The 18,982-nt window shown below is 62.0% G+C and overlaps 2 protein-coding genes across 3 annotated transcripts; both read right to left on the minus strand.

Moving 5' to 3' along the window:
- Positions 1-995: 995 nt before the first annotated feature.
- Positions 996-18,222, minus strand: SCAMP4 (secretory carrier membrane protein 4; the record flags this gene model as incomplete). Of its 2 annotated transcripts, none has more annotated exons than XM_082835154.1 (7): positions 18,172-18,222; positions 11,445-11,493; positions 10,159-10,287; positions 9,712-9,868; positions 7,893-7,994; positions 2,853-2,970; positions 996-1,175 (listed from the first exon to the last, which is right to left on the minus strand). In XM_082835154.1, exons 2-7 carry the CDS (start codon positions 11,449-11,451, stop codon positions 996-998), a joined length of 693 nt encoding a protein of 230 aa, XP_082691280.1. In that variant the 5' UTR covers positions 11,452-11,493; positions 18,172-18,222. The 2 variants fall into 2 exon arrangements, with proteins under 2 accessions (XP_082691280.1, XP_082691279.1); XM_082835153.1 differs by lacking the exon at positions 18,172-18,222 and adding an exon at positions 13,121-13,233.
- ADAT3 (adenosine deaminase tRNA specific 3) lies at positions 13,237-14,296 on the minus strand (the record flags this gene model as incomplete). Its single annotated transcript, XM_082835152.1, has 1 exon — positions 13,237-14,296. One exon carries the CDS (start codon positions 14,294-14,296, stop codon positions 13,244-13,246), a length of 1,053 nt encoding a protein of 350 aa, XP_082691278.1. The 3' UTR covers positions 13,237-13,243.
- Positions 18,223-18,982: the final 760 nt, after the last annotated feature.

Consider the following 18,982-nt stretch of genomic DNA (forward strand, 5'->3'; position numbering starts at 1 on the left):
CACACAGGTGCAGGCTGCTTGTCTGGGAAGGAGCTGGAAGGACCGGAGGGCAGAGCGAAGGGGCGGGTTCAGATTCCTAATAAGGCACAGACTTGTCACTCTCCTCTGTCCCCTCAGGGACTCCAACTCCTGGTCCCGCGGCCCCGGGAGGGCTGCGTGGACGGCAGCCCACGAGCCTCGGGCCCAGCGCTCGGCCTGGGGCGTGCGCTCTGCGGAGATGCGCCTGGTTTCCCGTCTGCTTCCATCGGGGACAGACCGGCGGCTCCCCTTCCCCGCAGAGCGAGTTGGTCCCAGGTGTCAGATCTGACGAGGTCCCGCCTGAGGGTCCCAGCTCTAAGACCCCTCCGGGGGAGATGAGAGCGTCTCGGAATGAGCGTGGCCACGGGCAGGGGGACTGGAGGTAAGCTGCCAATGGACAGATGGACAGCCAGCCAGACGGGGTGAAGCTCAGATCGTGGCACTGAGGCGGCAAGTCCACAAGAGGGCAAACACATGGAGGATCCGGCTACCGTCACGCCCCTCCGTCTCCCACCAGGGACCGGAACCTGGTGCTGGGAAGGCCTCCCTCTTTCCCTCTTACTGGAAGCTGGGCCGAGGGCGACCACCCGGATGGAGGCCGGGAAGGGTGGACGCAGGGCCGGGGCCCTTCTCTGCGTCAGCAGCTCTGGAAAGGGGGCAGCCGGCCCACCTCTGACCTGCAAGGCCCGAGGGGAGAGGGTGTGGCTGCAGCACAGTGGACGTCACGGTGACTAAACGCATTCAGGACCACAGGGGGTGGCCTTCTGCTGGACAGCGGCGGCCGGACAGCTTCTGGGCAGAGCTCGCAGGGAGCCCTGCTCTCGGGAGTGAGGTGAATGCGAGGGCGGGTCCCCGAGAGCCCCCGGGTCTGCCGCCCCGGCTGGCAGTGGGACCTCACCAAACCCAGGGCAGTGGGAGTGGATGGCGAGGGGCAGGTGGGCCGGTGGAGGGTGGGCAGCGGGGCCGCCGGACTCCCCCTAAGGCCACTGGCTGCCGCTGGCCGGGTAGCTGGGCACGGTGGGGTACTCAGGCAGGCTGTTCCCCGAGAAGTTGTTGTACTGGGCCTCCCGGGACGGCGGATTCCGCCAGGCACCTGTGCTCCACTCCGTCTGCGCCTTCTGGAAGCTCCCACCAGCCCCGCGGTAGATGCTGTGCACCTGCGGGGGTGGAAGAAAGGACGGTGGAGAGACCCACTTGCGTTCGAGGTGGGGCTTTTCTTAAACAGATGACAAACTGCAGGAGCTTTAGAAAAAGCGCAGAAGCTGAGACGGGGGGGCTCTGAAGGCCACGCCTGCGCTGTGACCACTGCCTGCCCGTCCGAGGGTCTCCGCCGCCCCAGCGGAATGGGGCTCATCTAGGACAGGCCTGCAGCCTGGCGACCACCCGGTGACTCAACCCCCGGGGCACATCAGGCCCCGGGCCCCCATGTTGCCAAGGGCATCTCTGCAATGACTTCCTCAGCAGAGACCTCTGGGGACGGACCACTGCCTCCTCCCCACCGTGCGGGAAGGCTGGGCCCCTCGGACACGGGGCTGGGCTATTTCTGGACGTCCCAGCAAATCCACTAACTGAGAAGATGGCATTTGTTTTAACTTGAGGCTCTTGAGCAGCGAAGCTGACGCTTTTGTCCTTTATCTTTCTCCTGTGCAATGGCCTCCCGGCGAACCCCCAAACCGGGGCGGTGCTGGGGACCCCGATGGGGCAGCTCTGCTCTGGAGGACTCGCTCAGCTCGGAACCCCTCCCGTCTGCTGCTGAGATGTTCCTGGTGGAACCGCAGCTGTCCCTGCACGGCCTTCGTCCCAGCATCTCCCCAAGCTTCCCTTGGTTCCTCCTGCCCCCTTCGGGTCATCCATAGAGCCAGGGGACTTCAGGGGCAAACACAGAGGAGCAGGCACCCCTCTGTCCTTCCAGATGACCCCGGGCTCCGGAACAGTGCAGGCCTCAAAACCTGACAAAACAGTTGAGATCCCACGGCAGAGGCTGGAAGGGACTCAAAACCCAGCTTTCAGGGACTTCCCCAGCGGTCCAGTGCTCAGGACTCTGCATTTTCACTGCCGAGGGTGCAGGTTCGATCCCCGGTCAGGGAGCTAAGATCCCACAAGCCCCACAGCATAGGAAAAGAAAAAAGAAAAAAAAAAAGTTGTGGGTAGGGCTGGCTTCCCTGAGCAGCGGAACTGGGCGCACAGGAGGGGCCCGGCCGAGAGGGTCACCTCCGGGAAGGCCAGGTGGACGCACCATCAGCCTCATCACCCGTCAGTTTCCACGTGGCCCCAGGACAACCCTCGTGCAGCCGATGCCCCCAGACTATAGGGCTCACGTTCCCGCTGGAAGCCTCCAAACGCCTGAAGTGGGGCTGTCCAAGGAGAGCCCGTGACGGTGGAGCTGGTCGGCGCCAGACCCTCACGCCTGAGCGCTCGGGAGGAGGTGGGTGCAATGGACGCAAGGAATTTTTAGTTTTAGTTAACTTTACTCAATTTGGATTTAACTGTAAACAGCGACTAGTGGCCGGCGGTGGCTGAACTGGCAGTGTGGACCACCCTCTGGGACACGCGTGCTAGGGGCTCTGGCAAGCAGTGGTCACCATCGGCCACAGGGCACTGTCTCCCCAAGTCCCTCCTCCCTGGAAGGCCATGTGGGCAGGACGGCAGGGCCCTGGCCTGAGCAGTCGAGGGTCCGGACCACGGAGGGTGTGCCCTGCTGACAGCGCTCACTTCACTTCCCGATGCTCGGTCTCCTGCTCCCAAAACAGGGTAAGACGAGCCCCCGGGGATGGGAGGTCAGGACACAGGATGTGAGAGAGGAAGTGGGATGTCTCGGGACCCAGAGGAGTTACCTTCATGATCGTGATGGCCATCATGGCGGCCGACATGGAGAACATGATGGCCGGAAGCAGCATGACCACGGCGGCCCCAACACTTGTCTGGAAGAACCCAATCGCGGCCAGCCAACCACTGCAAGGGGCGAGAGAGCGTGTGGGAGCCAGCATGACCGCCAGACAAGGGCCCACCATCCCTCATATGTAAAGAGTTCCAATAAATCAACAAGAAAAAGGTAAATGACCGGCAGAGAAAATGGGCAATTCACAAGGAGCAACAAACTTAGGAAGCGATGCTCGAACCCACCAACAAAGATGTGCAAGTTAGAAAAAGTCTTGTTCTCACACCATCGTCCCGGCAAACATCGCGAGGGAATGGAGAAACAAACACTACTTTGTCAGTGTGGGGTGCACCCTTCCTGGAGGGCAATGGGGTGTGACCTACAACAAGACTTAAGTGCTCATTCCTTTTTCTTTTTTTCTTTTTTTTTTGCGGTGCGCGGGACTCTCACTGTTGTGGCCTCTCCCGTTGCGGAGCACAGGCTCCGGACGCACAGGCTCAGCGGCCGTGGCTCACGGGCCCAGCCGCCCTGCGGCATGTGGGATCTCCCCGGACCGGGGCACGAACCTGTGTCCCCTGCATCGGCGGGCGGACTCTCAACCACTGCGCCACCAGGGAAGCCCCAGCGCTCATTCCTTTTTCCCCAACTATTTCACTTGTAAAAATTTACGCCACGGCCATTGTTTGTAAGAAGGAAAAGCTGAGGGTAACCTGTAAACGCCCACTGGCTGGGAATGACTGGAACATCAGTTTGCTAAGGAGACAGCAAAACAAGAGAAAAGCTGGTGGTCACTGGGTGCGTCCCTAGTCCACATGTGGAAGAACACCCATCTGGTCTCTGGGAGGGAGAGGCAGGAAATAGGGTGTTTTTGAGAATGTTTCTTCTTAGCAAGTAATGACACCACACTGTTCAAGATTCAGGAAATTAAAAAAAAAAAACACAATAGACAGTCTCTCTCCTGCCGAGGAAACTGGTGTAGCTCATCTACTATGTATCCATCCTGAGAGAGTTTATAAGACGTATGCAACCCGCTGCAGGCACACACGAACAGGCCTCGCCCCTCTGTGAAACCAGGAGAGACGTCCTTGTGTACAAACAAGGACAGCAGAACACGCTGCTTTGCACTTTGAGGGGTATGAGCACAGCCGGGCGGCTGGGGGGCTCAGGTAGGTAGACAGGCAGATGGGGCTGGGCCAGTGGGGGGCTGGATGCTGTCCTGTGGGCTCCTGGGAGGGGAGGAGGGGCTGGCTCTGCTGGGGGAGGGGCCCCTCTGGGGACCAATGATCTCGCATCGGATCTGGGGCCATGGATCCTGGCCACTGGGGAGGGTGGGGCTGTAGGATGCAGACCTGCTCCACGGCCCAGACTCCCAGAGGGACCGGCAGCCGGAGCTTCCAGAGAGCAGTATCACCAACAGCCCAGGGTGACCCATTCAGGACAGTGGGTGATAAACCGGCCTCGACCAGCTACGGACAGATGTGCAGAGCCTGCTGCACCCACCAGGCAGGTCAGCCAAGGCAAGCGGCAGTGGGGGGAGGGCAGGGAGGATGACAGGCCTGGAGACAAGGCGGCAGGGACACGAGGGTGCCAGGTGCTCCCCCAAGGCCACTCGGCCAGGAGCTCGAGGAGACAGAGCCAGGGATATGGGGACAGAAGGTGCAAAAGGACAGCACAGGGATGCAGCCTGCAAAGGCTATGGGCGGGCCTGGCAGCTCCTCAGACAGCTAAACAGTTACTGTGTTGCCCAGCAATTCCACAACCAGGTGGAAGAGGAATGAGAACACACATTCACACGGATACCTGTAGAAACCGCACAGCAGAACGACAAGCAATAACAGACAGGCACACACAACCCAAGCGTCCACCATGTGTCCGTGAATGGACACACATACCGTGTCCCTCCACACACGGGAGCATCACTCAGCCGCGAAAAGGGGTGAAGCCCCGACACTCGCTACCACGTGACGGACCCTGAGAACACGACGCTCAGTGAGAGAAGCCAGACGCAGAAGGACACACAGGGTGTGATTCCATTGATGGGAAACGTCCAGAATAGGCAAGTCCACAGACACAGAGAGGGGATGCGTGGTTGTCAGGGGCTGGGGAGGGGGTGTGGGTGACTGATGATGGGGACGGGCTTCTTTTTGGGGTGACGGAATGTTCTGGAATTGGATAGAGGTGATGAACCTCTATCCTTGTAAATACACTGAAAACCACTGAATCATGCGCTTAAGAGGCTGCCTTTCTGGCTGTGAAGGCACCTAGATAAAGCCCCTACCATGGAGACTACAGACGGTCGAGCTCCCGGATCAGAGAGGCGTTCACACCTCACCTGGAGTCTGATGTGAACCAACCGCAAAGGCCAAACGTTAACAACCCACAGGGATCCCCAGGGGAAAGACCCGTCACGGAAACACTGTGGAAACCTGGGACACCTGCAGGCGGGTAAGAGCACTGCACCCGCCATGTGTGGTCGCGGCCAGGACGTCAGATGTGGGCGGGGAGTTGGCTGAGTGGTGGGCGAATCTCTAAGGAGCCCCACGTGAGGTCACGAGAGGGCAGGAAGGACACGTCTGAGCACCTGAGGTGCTGGGGTCACTGTTGGTTTCCTGGCGCAAAGCAGCATCGCAGCCTTTTACGTATAAGACGTCTCAGAGGTTTTAAAAGTCCGCCTCCTGCACGGACTCACAGGGAAGCGTCTGGGGTGAGCAGGGAGGGACAGACCTGCGGGCCCGGGACTGGCTGGGAGCCAGTGCCCCCGGAAGGCATCCCCGAGGTTCCACACGCTGACCCCCGAGTGGTCCACTCGCTCCCTGGAGGTGACCTGCGGGACTGCGGCCACCTGGGCAGGAGGGTGAGACTCCGGGAACAGGGACACCCCAGCCAGCCAGGAGGAGACCCCCGGAATGGGCAGACCCCGGGCGGGGAGGCTCAGCAGCGGGGCAGACCCCAGGCGGGGGAAGCCTAGGCTGGCCCGTCAGGGTGACTGCAGACAGGCAGAGCTGCAGCTCCTCGGCCCCAGCCCCAGCACTGAGCCCCGAGGCGGCCCCCGGGCCAGGCGCCATCTACTCCCCCATCTGCGGAGGCCGGGGCTCCCCGTACGGGACCAGAGCCAGGACAGCTGCCCACACCGGCAGGAAGGGGAGGGCCTTGGGTACCAGATACGGAGCCTAACCCTGACCTTAACCCTTGCCCCCATCCACGCCTGTCCCCCTGTCTGCAGACTAGGAAGTCAGGAGACCCCTTCAAGGGGAGCAAATGAGCCAGCCCTTGGGAGGTGCCCAAGCCCCCCTGCACACCCAGGAGCACTGTCACCGTCACTGTCACCGTTGTTATTACTACCCCCCTCCCCCTCCCCAAACAAGGGCAACATCTCGGGGCAGCCCCTGCACGAGGTGAGGTCACCAGCTGGGGAGGCCCCCACGGGAGGTGGGAAGGTCGGCTCCGATGTTCCCTTTCTGCAGGCTGGGCCCCAAGGAAGGTGTGCGCCCTGCCCGTCCGCGCAGAAACCACGGCGATGGGGGGCCAGGCAGAAGGCGGCTGGGTGCCAGCGTGAGGCCGCGTCTGGAACCAGACCTCGGGGGCTCCCCGTCCCAACACCGCCTATGCAAACGTGGAGTCCACCCGGGCACCTACTCTCCCGCTGGGTCTGGGGTCTCGGCCGTGCCTGGGGGTCGCCCAGTGAATCCCTGCACTTGGGGTGGTCCTGAGGACCCCACACCCGCATCTGGGAAGGCATCGGCCGAGAGGAGGCCCAGCATTCAGGGTCTGCTCACCATGCGGGGAGGGAGCGATGTCAGGAACCCGGAGAGACGCACCCTGGAGATGACCCTGGGTGACAGGCTCCATCCTGGGGAGGGGTGAAGGCCCGGCAGCAAACGGACACCGAGAGGCCGTGCAACCTCAGCGGGGCCTCAAGAAAACGAGCGCGCACAGCTCACCACTGCCAAGGGCACGTGGCGGCCGTCCCCGCGGACACGGCAGAGTGACGGGGACGGACACCTAGAAGGCAATGGCAACAGGCAGCCCCACCCAGGAGCCAGAAGACCCCCCGCCGCTCACACGGGCAAGGTCCCGACACGCCGAGAAATTCTACCAAGAGATGTGGGGACACGCCAGGCGGCACATGCGGCAGGAAGAGCAACCGCCCAGCGCCACCTCTGGGCACTGCCTGCCGCAGAAGGACCCGCTGCCCCGACACTGCCACGTCCTGCTCCAGGGCCCCGCGGATGTGGCACCTTAGGTGGCAAAAGGGACTTTCCAGGTGGGATTAAGTTAAAGCCCCTGAGACAGGGATGACCCTGGATTCCCCGGGGGGCCTGGCGTCATCCCAGGGTCCCTATAAGAGGGAAGCGGGAGGGTCAGAAGCAGAGAGAGACGGGAGATGCTGCGCTGCTGGCTGTGAGGATGCAGGAGGGGCTGAGAGCCAGGGATGCGGCGCCTCTAGAAGTTGGAAAAGGCGGGAACCGATGCTGCCCTGGAGTGTCCGGAAGGACCAGCCCTGCCCACTCACAGGTTAAAGTGAGTTCTGACCTCCAGAATGTGACATAAGTTTCTTTCATTTCAAGTCACTAAATCTGGAGTAATTTGTTACAGTAGCCACAGAAACCTCATATGATACCCCAAAAGCAAACAAATGGAAAACGACTCACTCCCTAGATGGTAGGCCTAGGCACAGGTGGCCGCTCAGGGCAGGCCCTCGAGCTGCTCTCCCACCCCCCAGACACACCATGGACCACGCTTCCCAGGTCCTCCTGGGGCCGGGTGACCACGGCACGAGGCGGCAGAAGGCGGGCGGATCCGCCGCACCCGGCCCCCGGAGCCGGCAGCTCCCTGGAGGGTTGACGAGAACAAGGAGCAAACGTCAGCCCTGTCCCGGCTGTCGGAGTTTTGGGGTCCTCGTCACAGAGCTCAGCCTGCACTAACGGTACGAGCAAGTGACTCGTGGCCCCAGAGCTGACCCCGCTCGTCGCGGGCTCTCGGGGGCCCTGCTCACCATGCGCCCCATCCCGAGAAGCCAATAGCCTGGATGACGGTCAGGATGAACTGGGCTCCGAAGATGAAGAAAAACGCCATGAAATTGAAGGAGCTGTCAGATCTGGAGGAAAGGAAAACAGCCGTTACTGAGGCCGAGGAGGAAGAGGCAGAGGCTGTGGGATTGGGACGGCCCCTCCCCTGCAGTTCCCATCAGGAGGGGCCCAGCACTGCCCTTCCCAGAGGACGTCACCCAGACACACTCCTCCTGGGAAGTTTAAGAGCCTCCTGCGTCCTAAGGACATGCCCGCACCCGTGTGGCCCAAGGGAGGTTCATCGTGGATTTGAGGTGCTCTGCATGCTGGACCCATGCCTGCTGCCCCGGACAAGGGAGGCTGCACGGGGCTCACCCAGGCCGCTTCTGGCTCATGAAAGGAGGGCAGGCGCCGGGGGACCCACAGCAGAGGAAGGGCGGGGGAGGCAGGGATGCCCGCGTAGCTCAGGGCTGCTCCCAGGCAGTCCCCGAAGCCCTCGGGGGTCCCCGTTCCTGCGCACGGTCACACCAGCCAGCCTGGGGCCTCAAGCAACAGGCCCCTTTTGCTTCAGCACATGTGAGCAGGTTTCTGATTCTTGCCCCCAAGAGGGCACCAGGGGCCCTGTATGACTCCCACTGAGTCCTGGATTCAGGGACCTTCCAGGGGCAAACATGGCACACACCTGAGTAGCAGGGGGCTGGCTGGGGTTGAACTCACAGAGCAAGATTCACAGCACCCAAAAGGTGGCAACAACTCAAACGCCCATCACGGATGATGGATAAACAGCTGTGGGGAGACTTCCCTGGTGGCGCAATGGTTAAGAATCCGCCTGCCAATGCAGGGGACGCGGGTTTGAGCCCTGATCCAGGAAGATCCCACATGCCGCGGAGCAACTAAGCCCACGCGCCACAACTACTGAGCCTGCGCTCTGGAGCCTGTGAGCCACAACTACTGAGCCCTTGTGCGGCAACTACTGAAGCCCGTGCGCCTAGAGCCCATGCTCGGCAACAAGAGAAGCCACTGCAATGAGAAGCCCGCGCACCGCAACGAAGAGTAGCCCCTGCTCTCTGCAACTGAGGAAAGCCTGAGCGCAGCAACAAAGACCCAACACAGCCAAAAACAAACCCCACGATATTATTAACAAAAACAAAACAAAACAAAACCTGCGGTCCCTCCACACACGGGGGCACCACCACTCGGCCACGCAAAGGGGTGAAGCCCCGACACTCACTACAACGTGGATGGACCCTGAGAACACGATGCTCAGTGAGAGAAGCCAGACACGGAAGGACACACAGGGTGTGATTCCACAGACAGGAAATGTCTAGAACAGGCAGATCCACAGACACAGAGAGCAGGTTCATGGTTGTCAGGGGCTGGGGAGCGGGATGGGGGGATGCTAATGGGCACGAGGTTTCTCTTTGGGGTTTTAGACAGTGGTGATGGTTGTCCAACCTTGTGAAGATACTAGAAACACTGAACGGTTAAGCAGGTGAGCTGGATAACATGTAAAAATATGATCTCAATAAAATTCTTAGAAGTGAACAAAACAGGCAGCAGCTGGTTTTGGCCCGTGGGCCGCTGTCTGCAGACCCAATATAAAGTGCCATCCGAACTGGACAAGAGGAGGGGGTGGAGCTCACGCCTGCGCCCGGCGGCAGATGCACACCAGGATGCAGCCCACGCGGGGCCGGGCACGGAGGGGAGCGCACGCGGTGAGGTAGCCTGTTCCCCTCAGTTTGGGGCTGTCAGCACCAGACACTCCCCGAGGGCCCCTGGAGGGTGCAGGCCGCCCGCCCCACTCACCGGAAGGCCTTGTATGCGGGCCGGAACCAGCACACGTAGCCGCAGGGGGAGAAGAGCAGCAGCCAGACCAGGGCCAGACCAAAGTTGGCTCCCGAGCCGCCGGCGATCCACCAGGCCAGGCAGGCGATTAGGTTGACGCCCAGGGTGGCGCAGTAGACTGTGGGGAGGGGGCGAAGGGGGAGAGAGGGGCTGAGCCGGGACACCCCCCACCCCTGGACGGCGGCTCCCATGAGTGCAGGGACCCCGAGGCCAGAGAAGGGTCCAGAGGGCCCAGCCCCGCCCCCTGCTCCATCCACACCGGACAGGAGCTCAGCAGAAAGGAGCTTTATCACCAAACCCTCAGGCTCTCACTGCCCGGGTGCAGGGCGGCCTCCTAGCCTGCCCCTGTCCCAGGCTTGGGTCTCTGGGTGTTGCAGGTGGCCCCCCATTCCTGCCCTGTCCACTCACACAGCCACAGGCGGTAGATCCTCTTCACCAGGACCTGGTGCTCGATAGGGATCTCGTCAGAGAAGTTCTGGTAGAAGCAGGGCTTCAGGGGGATGAATTTGGGCAGCGGGGGGAAGTTGTTCTCCTTTTCTGCAGGGACAGAGGAGCCAGAACAAAACCCACTCTGCAATCAGCTTGTACCAGCCCCAAAGATGCGCCCATCTGGTCCCAGGACCTGTGGACATGTCACCTCACGGGGCAGAGGGGACTTTGCAGGTGGGACTAATTAAGGCCCCTGGGATGGGGAGGACACTGGATTCCCCGAGGGGCCCAGCGTCATCACAGGGTCCTTATAAGAGGGAGGCGAGAGGATGAGATGCAGAAAGAGATGGGAGATGCTGCACTGTTGGCTGTGAGGATGCAGGAGGGGCCGCGAGCCAGGGATGCGGCACCTCTAGAAGCTGGAAAGGCGGGAACCACTGCTCCCCTGGAGCCTCCGGAAGGACCAGCCCTGCCCACAGCTGGATTCAGCCCCGTGAGACCCCAGTCGGACTCCTGACCTCAGGACTGTCAGAGAACAAATTTTATTTTAAATCACTGAGTTTGTGGTGATTTCTCAGAAGTCACAGGAACACACACAGACTCCATGGCAGGGCCCACGTGCCATTCACACCTTTGACTCCAGGGAAGGTTCTGGCACTCGGGACATATGAACTTCCCAGGGCGGCTGTAACAAAACGACCACAGACTGGGGGGCTTAACACAAGAGAGATTTATCCATCTCCATTCTGGACACCAGATGACTGAGACCCAGGTGTGACAGGGCCACGCTCCCTCCACACGCTCCAGGGGAGGGTCCTTCCTGCCCTTTCCAGCTTCTGGGGGCTCCAGGCGTCCTGCGCTTGTGGACCCGTCCCTCCAGTGTCCGCCCCCATCTTCCCTGGCTTCTGTGTGTCTGTGCCCACATTTCCTCCTTCTTAGGACGTCTGCCGTGAGACATCAGGGCCACCCTATTCCATTGGGACCTCAAATTAAGTTACATCTGCAATAGGGTCCTGTTCCAGGGTCCCGGGGTCCAGACTTCATGGTTTTCAACACGAAACTTTTCCGGTCTCGCGTGTCTCCCAGCGCAGGGGCCGTGCTCATCTCTGTATGGCTCCATTTTAGTGCACGCGCTGCCATGGCAGGCACTGCACGGGCCTCAATGGGGACGTGATCCTGCCCGCAGCACAGCGTCCAGCGCCCGAGCGCTTCCCAGAGGAGTGGAGAAGCCGGAACCCTAGCTGTGCAACGCGGCCAGGACTCACCTGACATTTCCGCTGTGAAGACAGGGCAGGGGCAGAAGCCTGCAGCCACCTGGAGGGGAGACAGTCACAGTCAGGGGGTCCCCATGTCTGCTGGGTGACCCCAACGCCAGCTGCAGTCCCAGAGGGCTACCGCGGGCACCGTCCTAACCACCAAACTGTCCACAGGGGTATCTGGGCTCTTGGCCCAAAGGCTGGCCCAGCCCTGAACATGCGATCCCAGTCACCACCTCACCTCAGAGCCCCCCAGGCAGCCTGGCACTTATGCGAGGGGAGGCATCAGGCCAGAGGATCCCGGCAACCCACCCCCACTGCCCTCCTACCTCATCTCCCCCACCCCCCGAACTTCCCCTTTATCCACGGATGGCTCTGAGCACCTCCTATGGCCACAAAGAATCTCTGAATCACCGATAAATGGGTCCATGCTCATTGCTGTGTGACCTCAGGCAAACCACACAACCTCTCTGGTCTGCGGTTTTTGCCCTTGTGAGTCTTGCAAGGCCAAGGACCCCACTGCAATCCAAGTAAAACACCAGGGGACAGACCCGGCACCCAGCGGCCCTGCCCAGGAGGAGCCCAGGAGCCCGTGTCACAGAGCAGCCCCTCACAGGAGACACCACCGAGGCGCGTAACTGAGCTGAATTCACCTGTTCCACGAGGGCCCTGTGGGCAGATGGTGTCATCTTCAGGAAACAGACCAGGCAACGTGGCCACGCCTAGTGCCCACCTGGCCCTCACGGTACAGCTGGCCCTGCACTGCCCCCTGTGCCTGGCACCAGAGTGGGTGGGGGAGCCCTGCCTGGAGGTGGTCCAGGTGGGAAGGATCCAGTGACCGAGAGTTCCCTGGGTCCACCCCCCGGCCCCCTGCTCAGTGAGGGCCCCACCGGGACCCTCAGTCTGGCCTGGCCCTGCCCTCCTGCCTGCAGGCCCCACTGTCTGCCCACTGCTCCGGCTCTGGCCGAGCCCCCCTGACCTGTCCCCACGGGCTGGGAGCATCCCCGAGCTGGGGGCTGGAGCGGGGGCTCAGGGCAGGGATGTCTCAGGGCCCTGTGGCACTGTGTGGTCAGTCAACGTGTATCTGCTGGATGGACAAACAGGCTGCTCCGAGCCCCTCGCACACGGGTCCTAGTGCTAACCCGCCTTGGAAGAGCCCAAGGGCCCCTCTGGGGACCCCGTGGGCACCTGTGAAGGACGGGAAATTGATGTGGTCAGCTGAGTCCAGGCTGGCCGGGCTCCTCCCCAGAGTCCAGCCACAGCCTTCCAGACTCCGGGGGCCCCGCTCTGCCCACACGTGGCTCAGAAGCTCACCGCCCGCGCCCCCTCCAGTACAAGCCCAGGTGTCGGCGGAAGCAGCCACTCCGATCCAGGGACCCTCGTTCCTCTGTCAACAGGCAACGATCTGGTTTTTTTTTTCTCTTGGCCGCACCGCTTGATACATGGGATCTTATCGAACCTGTGCCCCCTGCACTGGAAGCACAGAGCCCTAACTACTGGACCGCCAGGGAAGTCCCAGACACCGACCTGGTTTTCAGTTGTTTATTTTCACACGTCAGAGCTGTTTCCTGACACCTGAGAAAAGGAGACACAATCCTGGTGGCCCCAGAGGCCCAGGTCTGAAGCTGCCCGGCTACTCGGCCTGGCTGGAGCCCCGCTACGCCCAAGCCCGGAGAAGAGCTCACCCAGACAGGCATGCACCCCACGCGCCGGCAGCAACAGCGCGAGTGTCCCCAAGCCAAGATGGGCCGGCAGCCCCTGGCAACATGAGGGAGGCTGAGGAAGGTCCGGTCCGGTCCGGGCTGGGCCTATGCGTCGGGGTCCAGCCGGCGGCACTGGGCCTCCAGCACGCCACAGAAGGCCTGGAAGCGGTGGTTGAGGTCCGGCTGGGCGTGGAGGCGGAAGCGGGTGCCCAGCGCGCCGTCGGGCGAGGGCGCCCCGTAGAAGACGCGCCGCACGCGGGAATGGACCAGGGCCATGGCGCACATGGCGCAGGGCTCGCGGGTGACGTACAGGTCGTAGCCGGTGCACACGTAGGGCAGGCCATCGGCGTCCTCATCCAGCTTGTGCACGGAGCCCGCGCGGACGCCTGAGGGGGCGGCGGCTGGGGCGAAGGAGCAGGCGGGGTGGGGTGCAAGGTCATAGGCACCGCGGCCCTGGCCCCGGGCCACCAGGTCGATGCACACCATGGTGGCGTGCAGCAGGGGTCCGGCTGCGCTGCTGCAGTCGTGGCCTGTGGCCAGCACGCGGCCCGAGGCCGGCTCCACCACCACTGCCCCCACGGCCCGCAGGCCCCGCGAGGCCGCCTGCTGCGCGGCCCACACGGCCCGCTCCATGTGGCCCTGCATCGCCACCCGCTCCTGTGCCGAGAAGAGCTGCCCGGCCAGGGCTCGGGTCACCTGCCGGTCCTCGTGGAAGGTGGTGGGCCAGTGGGCGCGCGCCTCCTCAAACTGGCCCCTGGTCAGGGGCGGCCGCGCGGGCACAGGCACCAGGAAGGGCTGGCCCAGGCCACGGGGGTCCACGGCCGGCGGCGGGAGGAGCTCGGCCAGCGATCGCATGCCCGCGGCCGGACCCGCCAGGCACAGCAGCATCTCCAGCGCGTGTGGGCAGCCGGGGCGGGGGCTGGGTCGCACCCTCTTGAGGTGAGGCTGTGCGGGCAGCGGGTGGACGGCTGACACCTCCTTGAGGAGGCGTGAGGTCTGGCGCTTGTCCAGGACCGGCGCAGCATAGGCCAGCACCAGCTCCACAGCGCCGGACTGCTGCTCAGACAGGATCGGGAGGGCCTGCCACGCCGGCTCTCGCTCGGGGCTCCCGGCCTTCGCGTCTCTGTGTGGCTCCACGTCGCCCGGGGTGGGGTCCATCCTCGGCAGGGCTCCGACTGCGGGGACAGACACCGGAGCAGGGCATCATCCTCAGCTGCGGGAAGCCTGCTGGGCCGGACGAGGGGTCGGTCCCAGGAGCGTGCCGAATCTGGAGGCTCGTCCAACCGAGCGAGACGCATCAGCGGTCGTGCTCTCACTCACGGCCTACTAACGCTTGCTTTGCACAGAGTTTAAACCGCCCTCGTTACGGTGTCTTTTTCCCCCTTTTGCTTTGAGATGTCTCACGCTGGGAGAATGCACACCGGACCTCAGAGACTTAATACAAAAGAAAGAACATAAACTGTCTCAGTTTTTTCTGTGTTCCACGGATACCGAGGACCGTCTGCACTACACCGTTTTACATAAAGGCCTTGAGCATCCTCGGATTTTGTTATCCTTGGGGGTCCTGGAACCAGTTCCCCATGGATACCGGGGAGCGACCGTGTTGACTACGTGCTGAAGTGGGAATACCCTGCCTGTCTCAGGTTAAAGAAACGTATTACTAACGTTAAGTTCACCTGTTTCTTCATACATTTCAAAAACATGGCTTCTAAACGCTTCGTCTCACATACATGCCCCGCATTATATTCCTACTGGTCAGGGCTGCCTTGGATGACGTTAGAGATGCACTACAGATGACCTTCGCGGAACCCCAGAGGATCTCGGTGCCACGCCCGCAGCACCCTGCACCCTGGCGGCGTCTCGGAGTGGGCCAGCCCCTTCCGCCTCTCCATCCGGACGAGGCTTTTGTTCCTGTGATGCGCCCCGGCTCACAGGCCCCCCAGACGACACGGTAGGTCCTCGCCCACCACCGCCTGTCCAAAGCTCACGATACGAGCTCGGCAAACGCACAGGACCAGGGGTGCAGGTGGCAGCTCTGAGAAGCAGCCAACATGGACGGGCCCCTCGGGCGCCCATGACACCCGTGCCAGGCGGGGGCCCTCAGGAGGGTCCGGGGCACTGGCTCTGAATCTGCTCCCGGCACACACCGTGCCCAGGATGCCAGGGCCTGCACAGCCTGCCCCAGGCCACAAAAGCTCCCATTGTCTCCCGGGCAAGATAAAATTGTCTCCTGGGCAAGACAGACACAGTCCCGTTTGTATCTCCAAGAATGCAAGCTCTGTCTGATCAAAATAAAACAAATGACAAATACAGGGGGCTGCCATTGGGACACTGCTGGCCAGGCTGCCGGCTCCCAGGGAGGATGCCTAAATACAGCAGGCCACCATCCGCTCCTAGGTGTGTGTCCAGGGGGCTGCCGTTGGGACACTGCTGGCCGGGCTGCCGGCTCCCAGGGAGGATGCCTAAATACAGCAGGCCACCATCCGCTCCTAGGTGTGTGTCCAGGAGAACTGGAACACACATCCACGCAGGCACCCGCACACGCATGTCTGCAGCAGCAGGATTCCAGCAGCAAAAGGTGGACACAACCCAGATGTCCACAGAAAGATGGACAGATAAACACAACGTGGTCCCTCCACACACAGGGGTATCACTCAGCCATGAAAAGGGGTGAAGCCCCAACACTCGCTACAATGTGGCTGGACCCTGAGAACACGATGCTCAGTGAGAGAAGCCAGACACAGAAGGACACACAGGGTGTGATTCCACTGACGGGAAACGTCCAGAACAGGCAGATCCACAGACACAGAGAGTGGCTTCGTGGCTGTCAGGGGCTGGTGGAGGGGATGGGGAATGACTGCTGATGGGGACAGAGTTCCTGTTGGGGGGATGGAATGTTCTGGAATTAGACAGATGTGCTGATCACACAACATAGTGAATATACTCAAACATACACTTTAAGTGGGTGAACCACACAGTGTGTGAATCGTATCTCAGGAGAGCTGCTGCTCCTTGCGGGTGGTGGGGGACATGTGGTGGTCGCCAGGGCAGCCGGCCCCAAACGAGGCCCAGCACCTCGTGACCACTGCTGGCGCTGGAACCACCGCACGTCCTCACACTGCCGTGAACAGGCTCCCCGACTCCTTCCCATGACCCAGGACAGAGACTGTGGGGCTGTTCCCTTTCTAGAGGCCAAGGAACTTGCCTGGGGCCAAGTGGCTGGGAGGACAGAGCCAGGACCTGACGCTGAGGCCAGGTGGCCAGCAGCTCCCCGACTCTGCCTTCTGAGACCCGGACCATGGGGGTCCTGAGCCCCTTCTACAGATGAGAAACAGGGTCCGCAGAGGGTGACCCACCCAGCGACTTGCTTCATCGTCCGCGGGGACCTAAACGCGCGCGCTCGGAGGCTGACCTGGTCCTCTTTTCGTCCTTGAAGCCCCGCATCCACCCCCAGCTCTGGGCGCCCCACTGCGCGCCACCCTCCCCGCTGTGCTCTTTGCTGCTCCCGCCAAGCTCAGGCCCTCCCCTGGGTGTATCCACCTCCCTCTGCCTACAGCGAGGGCACCTCATAAAGGTGCCTGTGTTCCAATGAGGGGGTGCAGCCCCTTTCACAACTGTTTACATTTACGGTTGTAGCCTCTGCGGCGGGCTCCGGCTGCCAGGCTCAGGGAGGGCTCAACTGCGTGGGGCAGGCCCTGGAGGGTCTGCAGAACCAGGGAGTCAGGACACCTAACAGCCAGTCCCCTCACTGGGTGCCCTGGAACTGCTGGGCTGTGGGTCTGGGGTCCGAGGAGGCAACGGGGCTTATTCAGCAAGCTGAGTCAGGCTCTGAAGGTGACACCCAACCAGAGGAAGGGGCCTTATCTCACCCCTGGGTGTGTCCCAGCCCTGCCCGAAGCCCTTACCCAGCCCACGTTTTCCTGGCTGAGACCTGGTGTTACCTGTCCCAACCCCACCCCCAGCTTCCCCCTCTGTGAAATGGGACCCACGGCCACCGCCATGCATGGCTGCCTGGGGCAGAAAGTGACAAAATCCATAGGAGGCTCAGGGGCCCAGTGCCCTGCAACGGGCAGACTCCAGGAGGGCTCCTCAGAGGCGATGACACAGAGCTGGGCCTGGAGGGAGGGTGGGGAGCCCTGGGCAGAAGGAACAGCCAGGGCTGGAGTCTCCAACACTCACACAGTCCGGGTGGGCACTGGTTTCAAATACGGTTTCCAGGACTCGGCCCCATAGAAGGGGGAGGGCCCCAAAATCTGCATTTCTGACAAGCTCCCCAACAAAGTGGGGTCCGCAGATAACATGCAGGACGCTTCGCTAAATTCGAATTCCAGATGATCAGATAAATTTTTAGCATAATCGTTGTGTCCCATGCAATCACTGGGATATACGTATTCTAAAATATATATGTGTGTGTTGTTTACACTAAATTCCAATTTAAGGGGGCAACCTGCGTGTTTATCTGCAGAACCTGGCCACCCTATAAGTGGGCCATCGTGCATGAAAATTCGAGAACCTCGTGCATGTGGGGTGTGGGAGAGACCCGAGGTCACAATTTTAAAAGGTCTTGAAAACTCACACTTTCCTTAAGTATCAGAAAAGATTATCAATGTTCAGGACGTACAGAAAGGTTGGGGCATTTCCCCCAAAGCGGGCGGGAAGCTGGTAAGTGGACGGTCCAGTGGACAGCCCGGAGGTAGAGGGTTGGCCGCGATGACCCCTGGGCAAGGCACGCCGGAAACAGCTGGGGCACGAGGTCTCCACCACGGACGGCAGGGGCGCGCGCACGCGCAGAAGGGCGATGGCGCGGAGAGCGGGGTCCCGCTGCCCGGCAGCCCCGCGCGCACGCGCACGCGCACACGCACACGCGCCGCTCCCCGCGCCCGCCCGAGGCGCGCACGAGCCCGGCCCAGGTTGCTCCCTAGCTCCCCGCGCGGCCGGTGTCCACCGCAGCCGCGACCCCCGCCCCAGCTCCCGCTCGCCCTCCGCGGGAGCCTGGGACACAAGAGCCCGAGACCCCGGGGCCGTGCGCTTACCTGACGAGACGGGCGGAAGCGCTGCGCCTCACCAAGTCTTAGCAACCGGCCCGCCTGCCCCGCCTCTTCACCGCCTGGCGCCGCGGGGCACGACGGGAGCGTAGTTCCAGGGGCGGAGTCAGCGCGAGGCGGAGGCGGAGCCTGAACTACAATCCCCACAAGAGCGCGCGCGCGCGCTCCGCCACGCTCCGCCCCTTTCTTGAGCGCTGCTCCCGTGACCGGCGGGGGGGGGGGGGGGGCGAGCTCTGAGTTGAGGGTTCGAGACCCATCAGGGCGGCGGGAAAAGTCCGACCCTGGGGGCCCTTTGGGAAATCAGCAGAGTGAAGAGACTGAGGCGGAGAGGCACACGCCACCCGTTGCAGTCGCTCCCCGAGTCCAGTTTGCTGCTGCCACGTGGCACCGGAGAGCCTGTTCCCAGAGACCAGGATGCGGTCTGGTTCCAGTTCTGCTCTGGGGCCCCAGCCGACTCCGGCCTCACTTTCCCATCTCTACAGTAAGCGAAAGGGACCTCTTGACTCTCCCAGGCGAGACATGCTAATGAACAAATCCGGTTATTCATTCTGGTTAAAGAGGTTAAACCCAGAGGGTCTCAACCAGGGGCAATTTGTCCCCCCACTCCCAGGGGACACTGGGCGATCTCTGGGGACATTTGTGGTTGTTACACCTGGGGTTCCTCCTGGCATCAAAACCTGGGATGCTGCCAAACACCCCACAATGCATAGGACGCCCCCAAAGCAGCCTCCCAAATTGTCCACAGTGCGGGGGCGGGGGGGGGGGTTGGAAGACCGTGGTTTAACCCCACTGCTAAGCA

This window comes from Leucopleurus acutus, assembly GCF_964270905.1.
Source record: "Leucopleurus acutus genome assembly, chromosome: 3".
In the NCBI taxonomy this organism is placed as follows: Eukaryota; Metazoa; Chordata; class Mammalia; order Artiodactyla; family Delphinidae; genus Leucopleurus; species Leucopleurus acutus.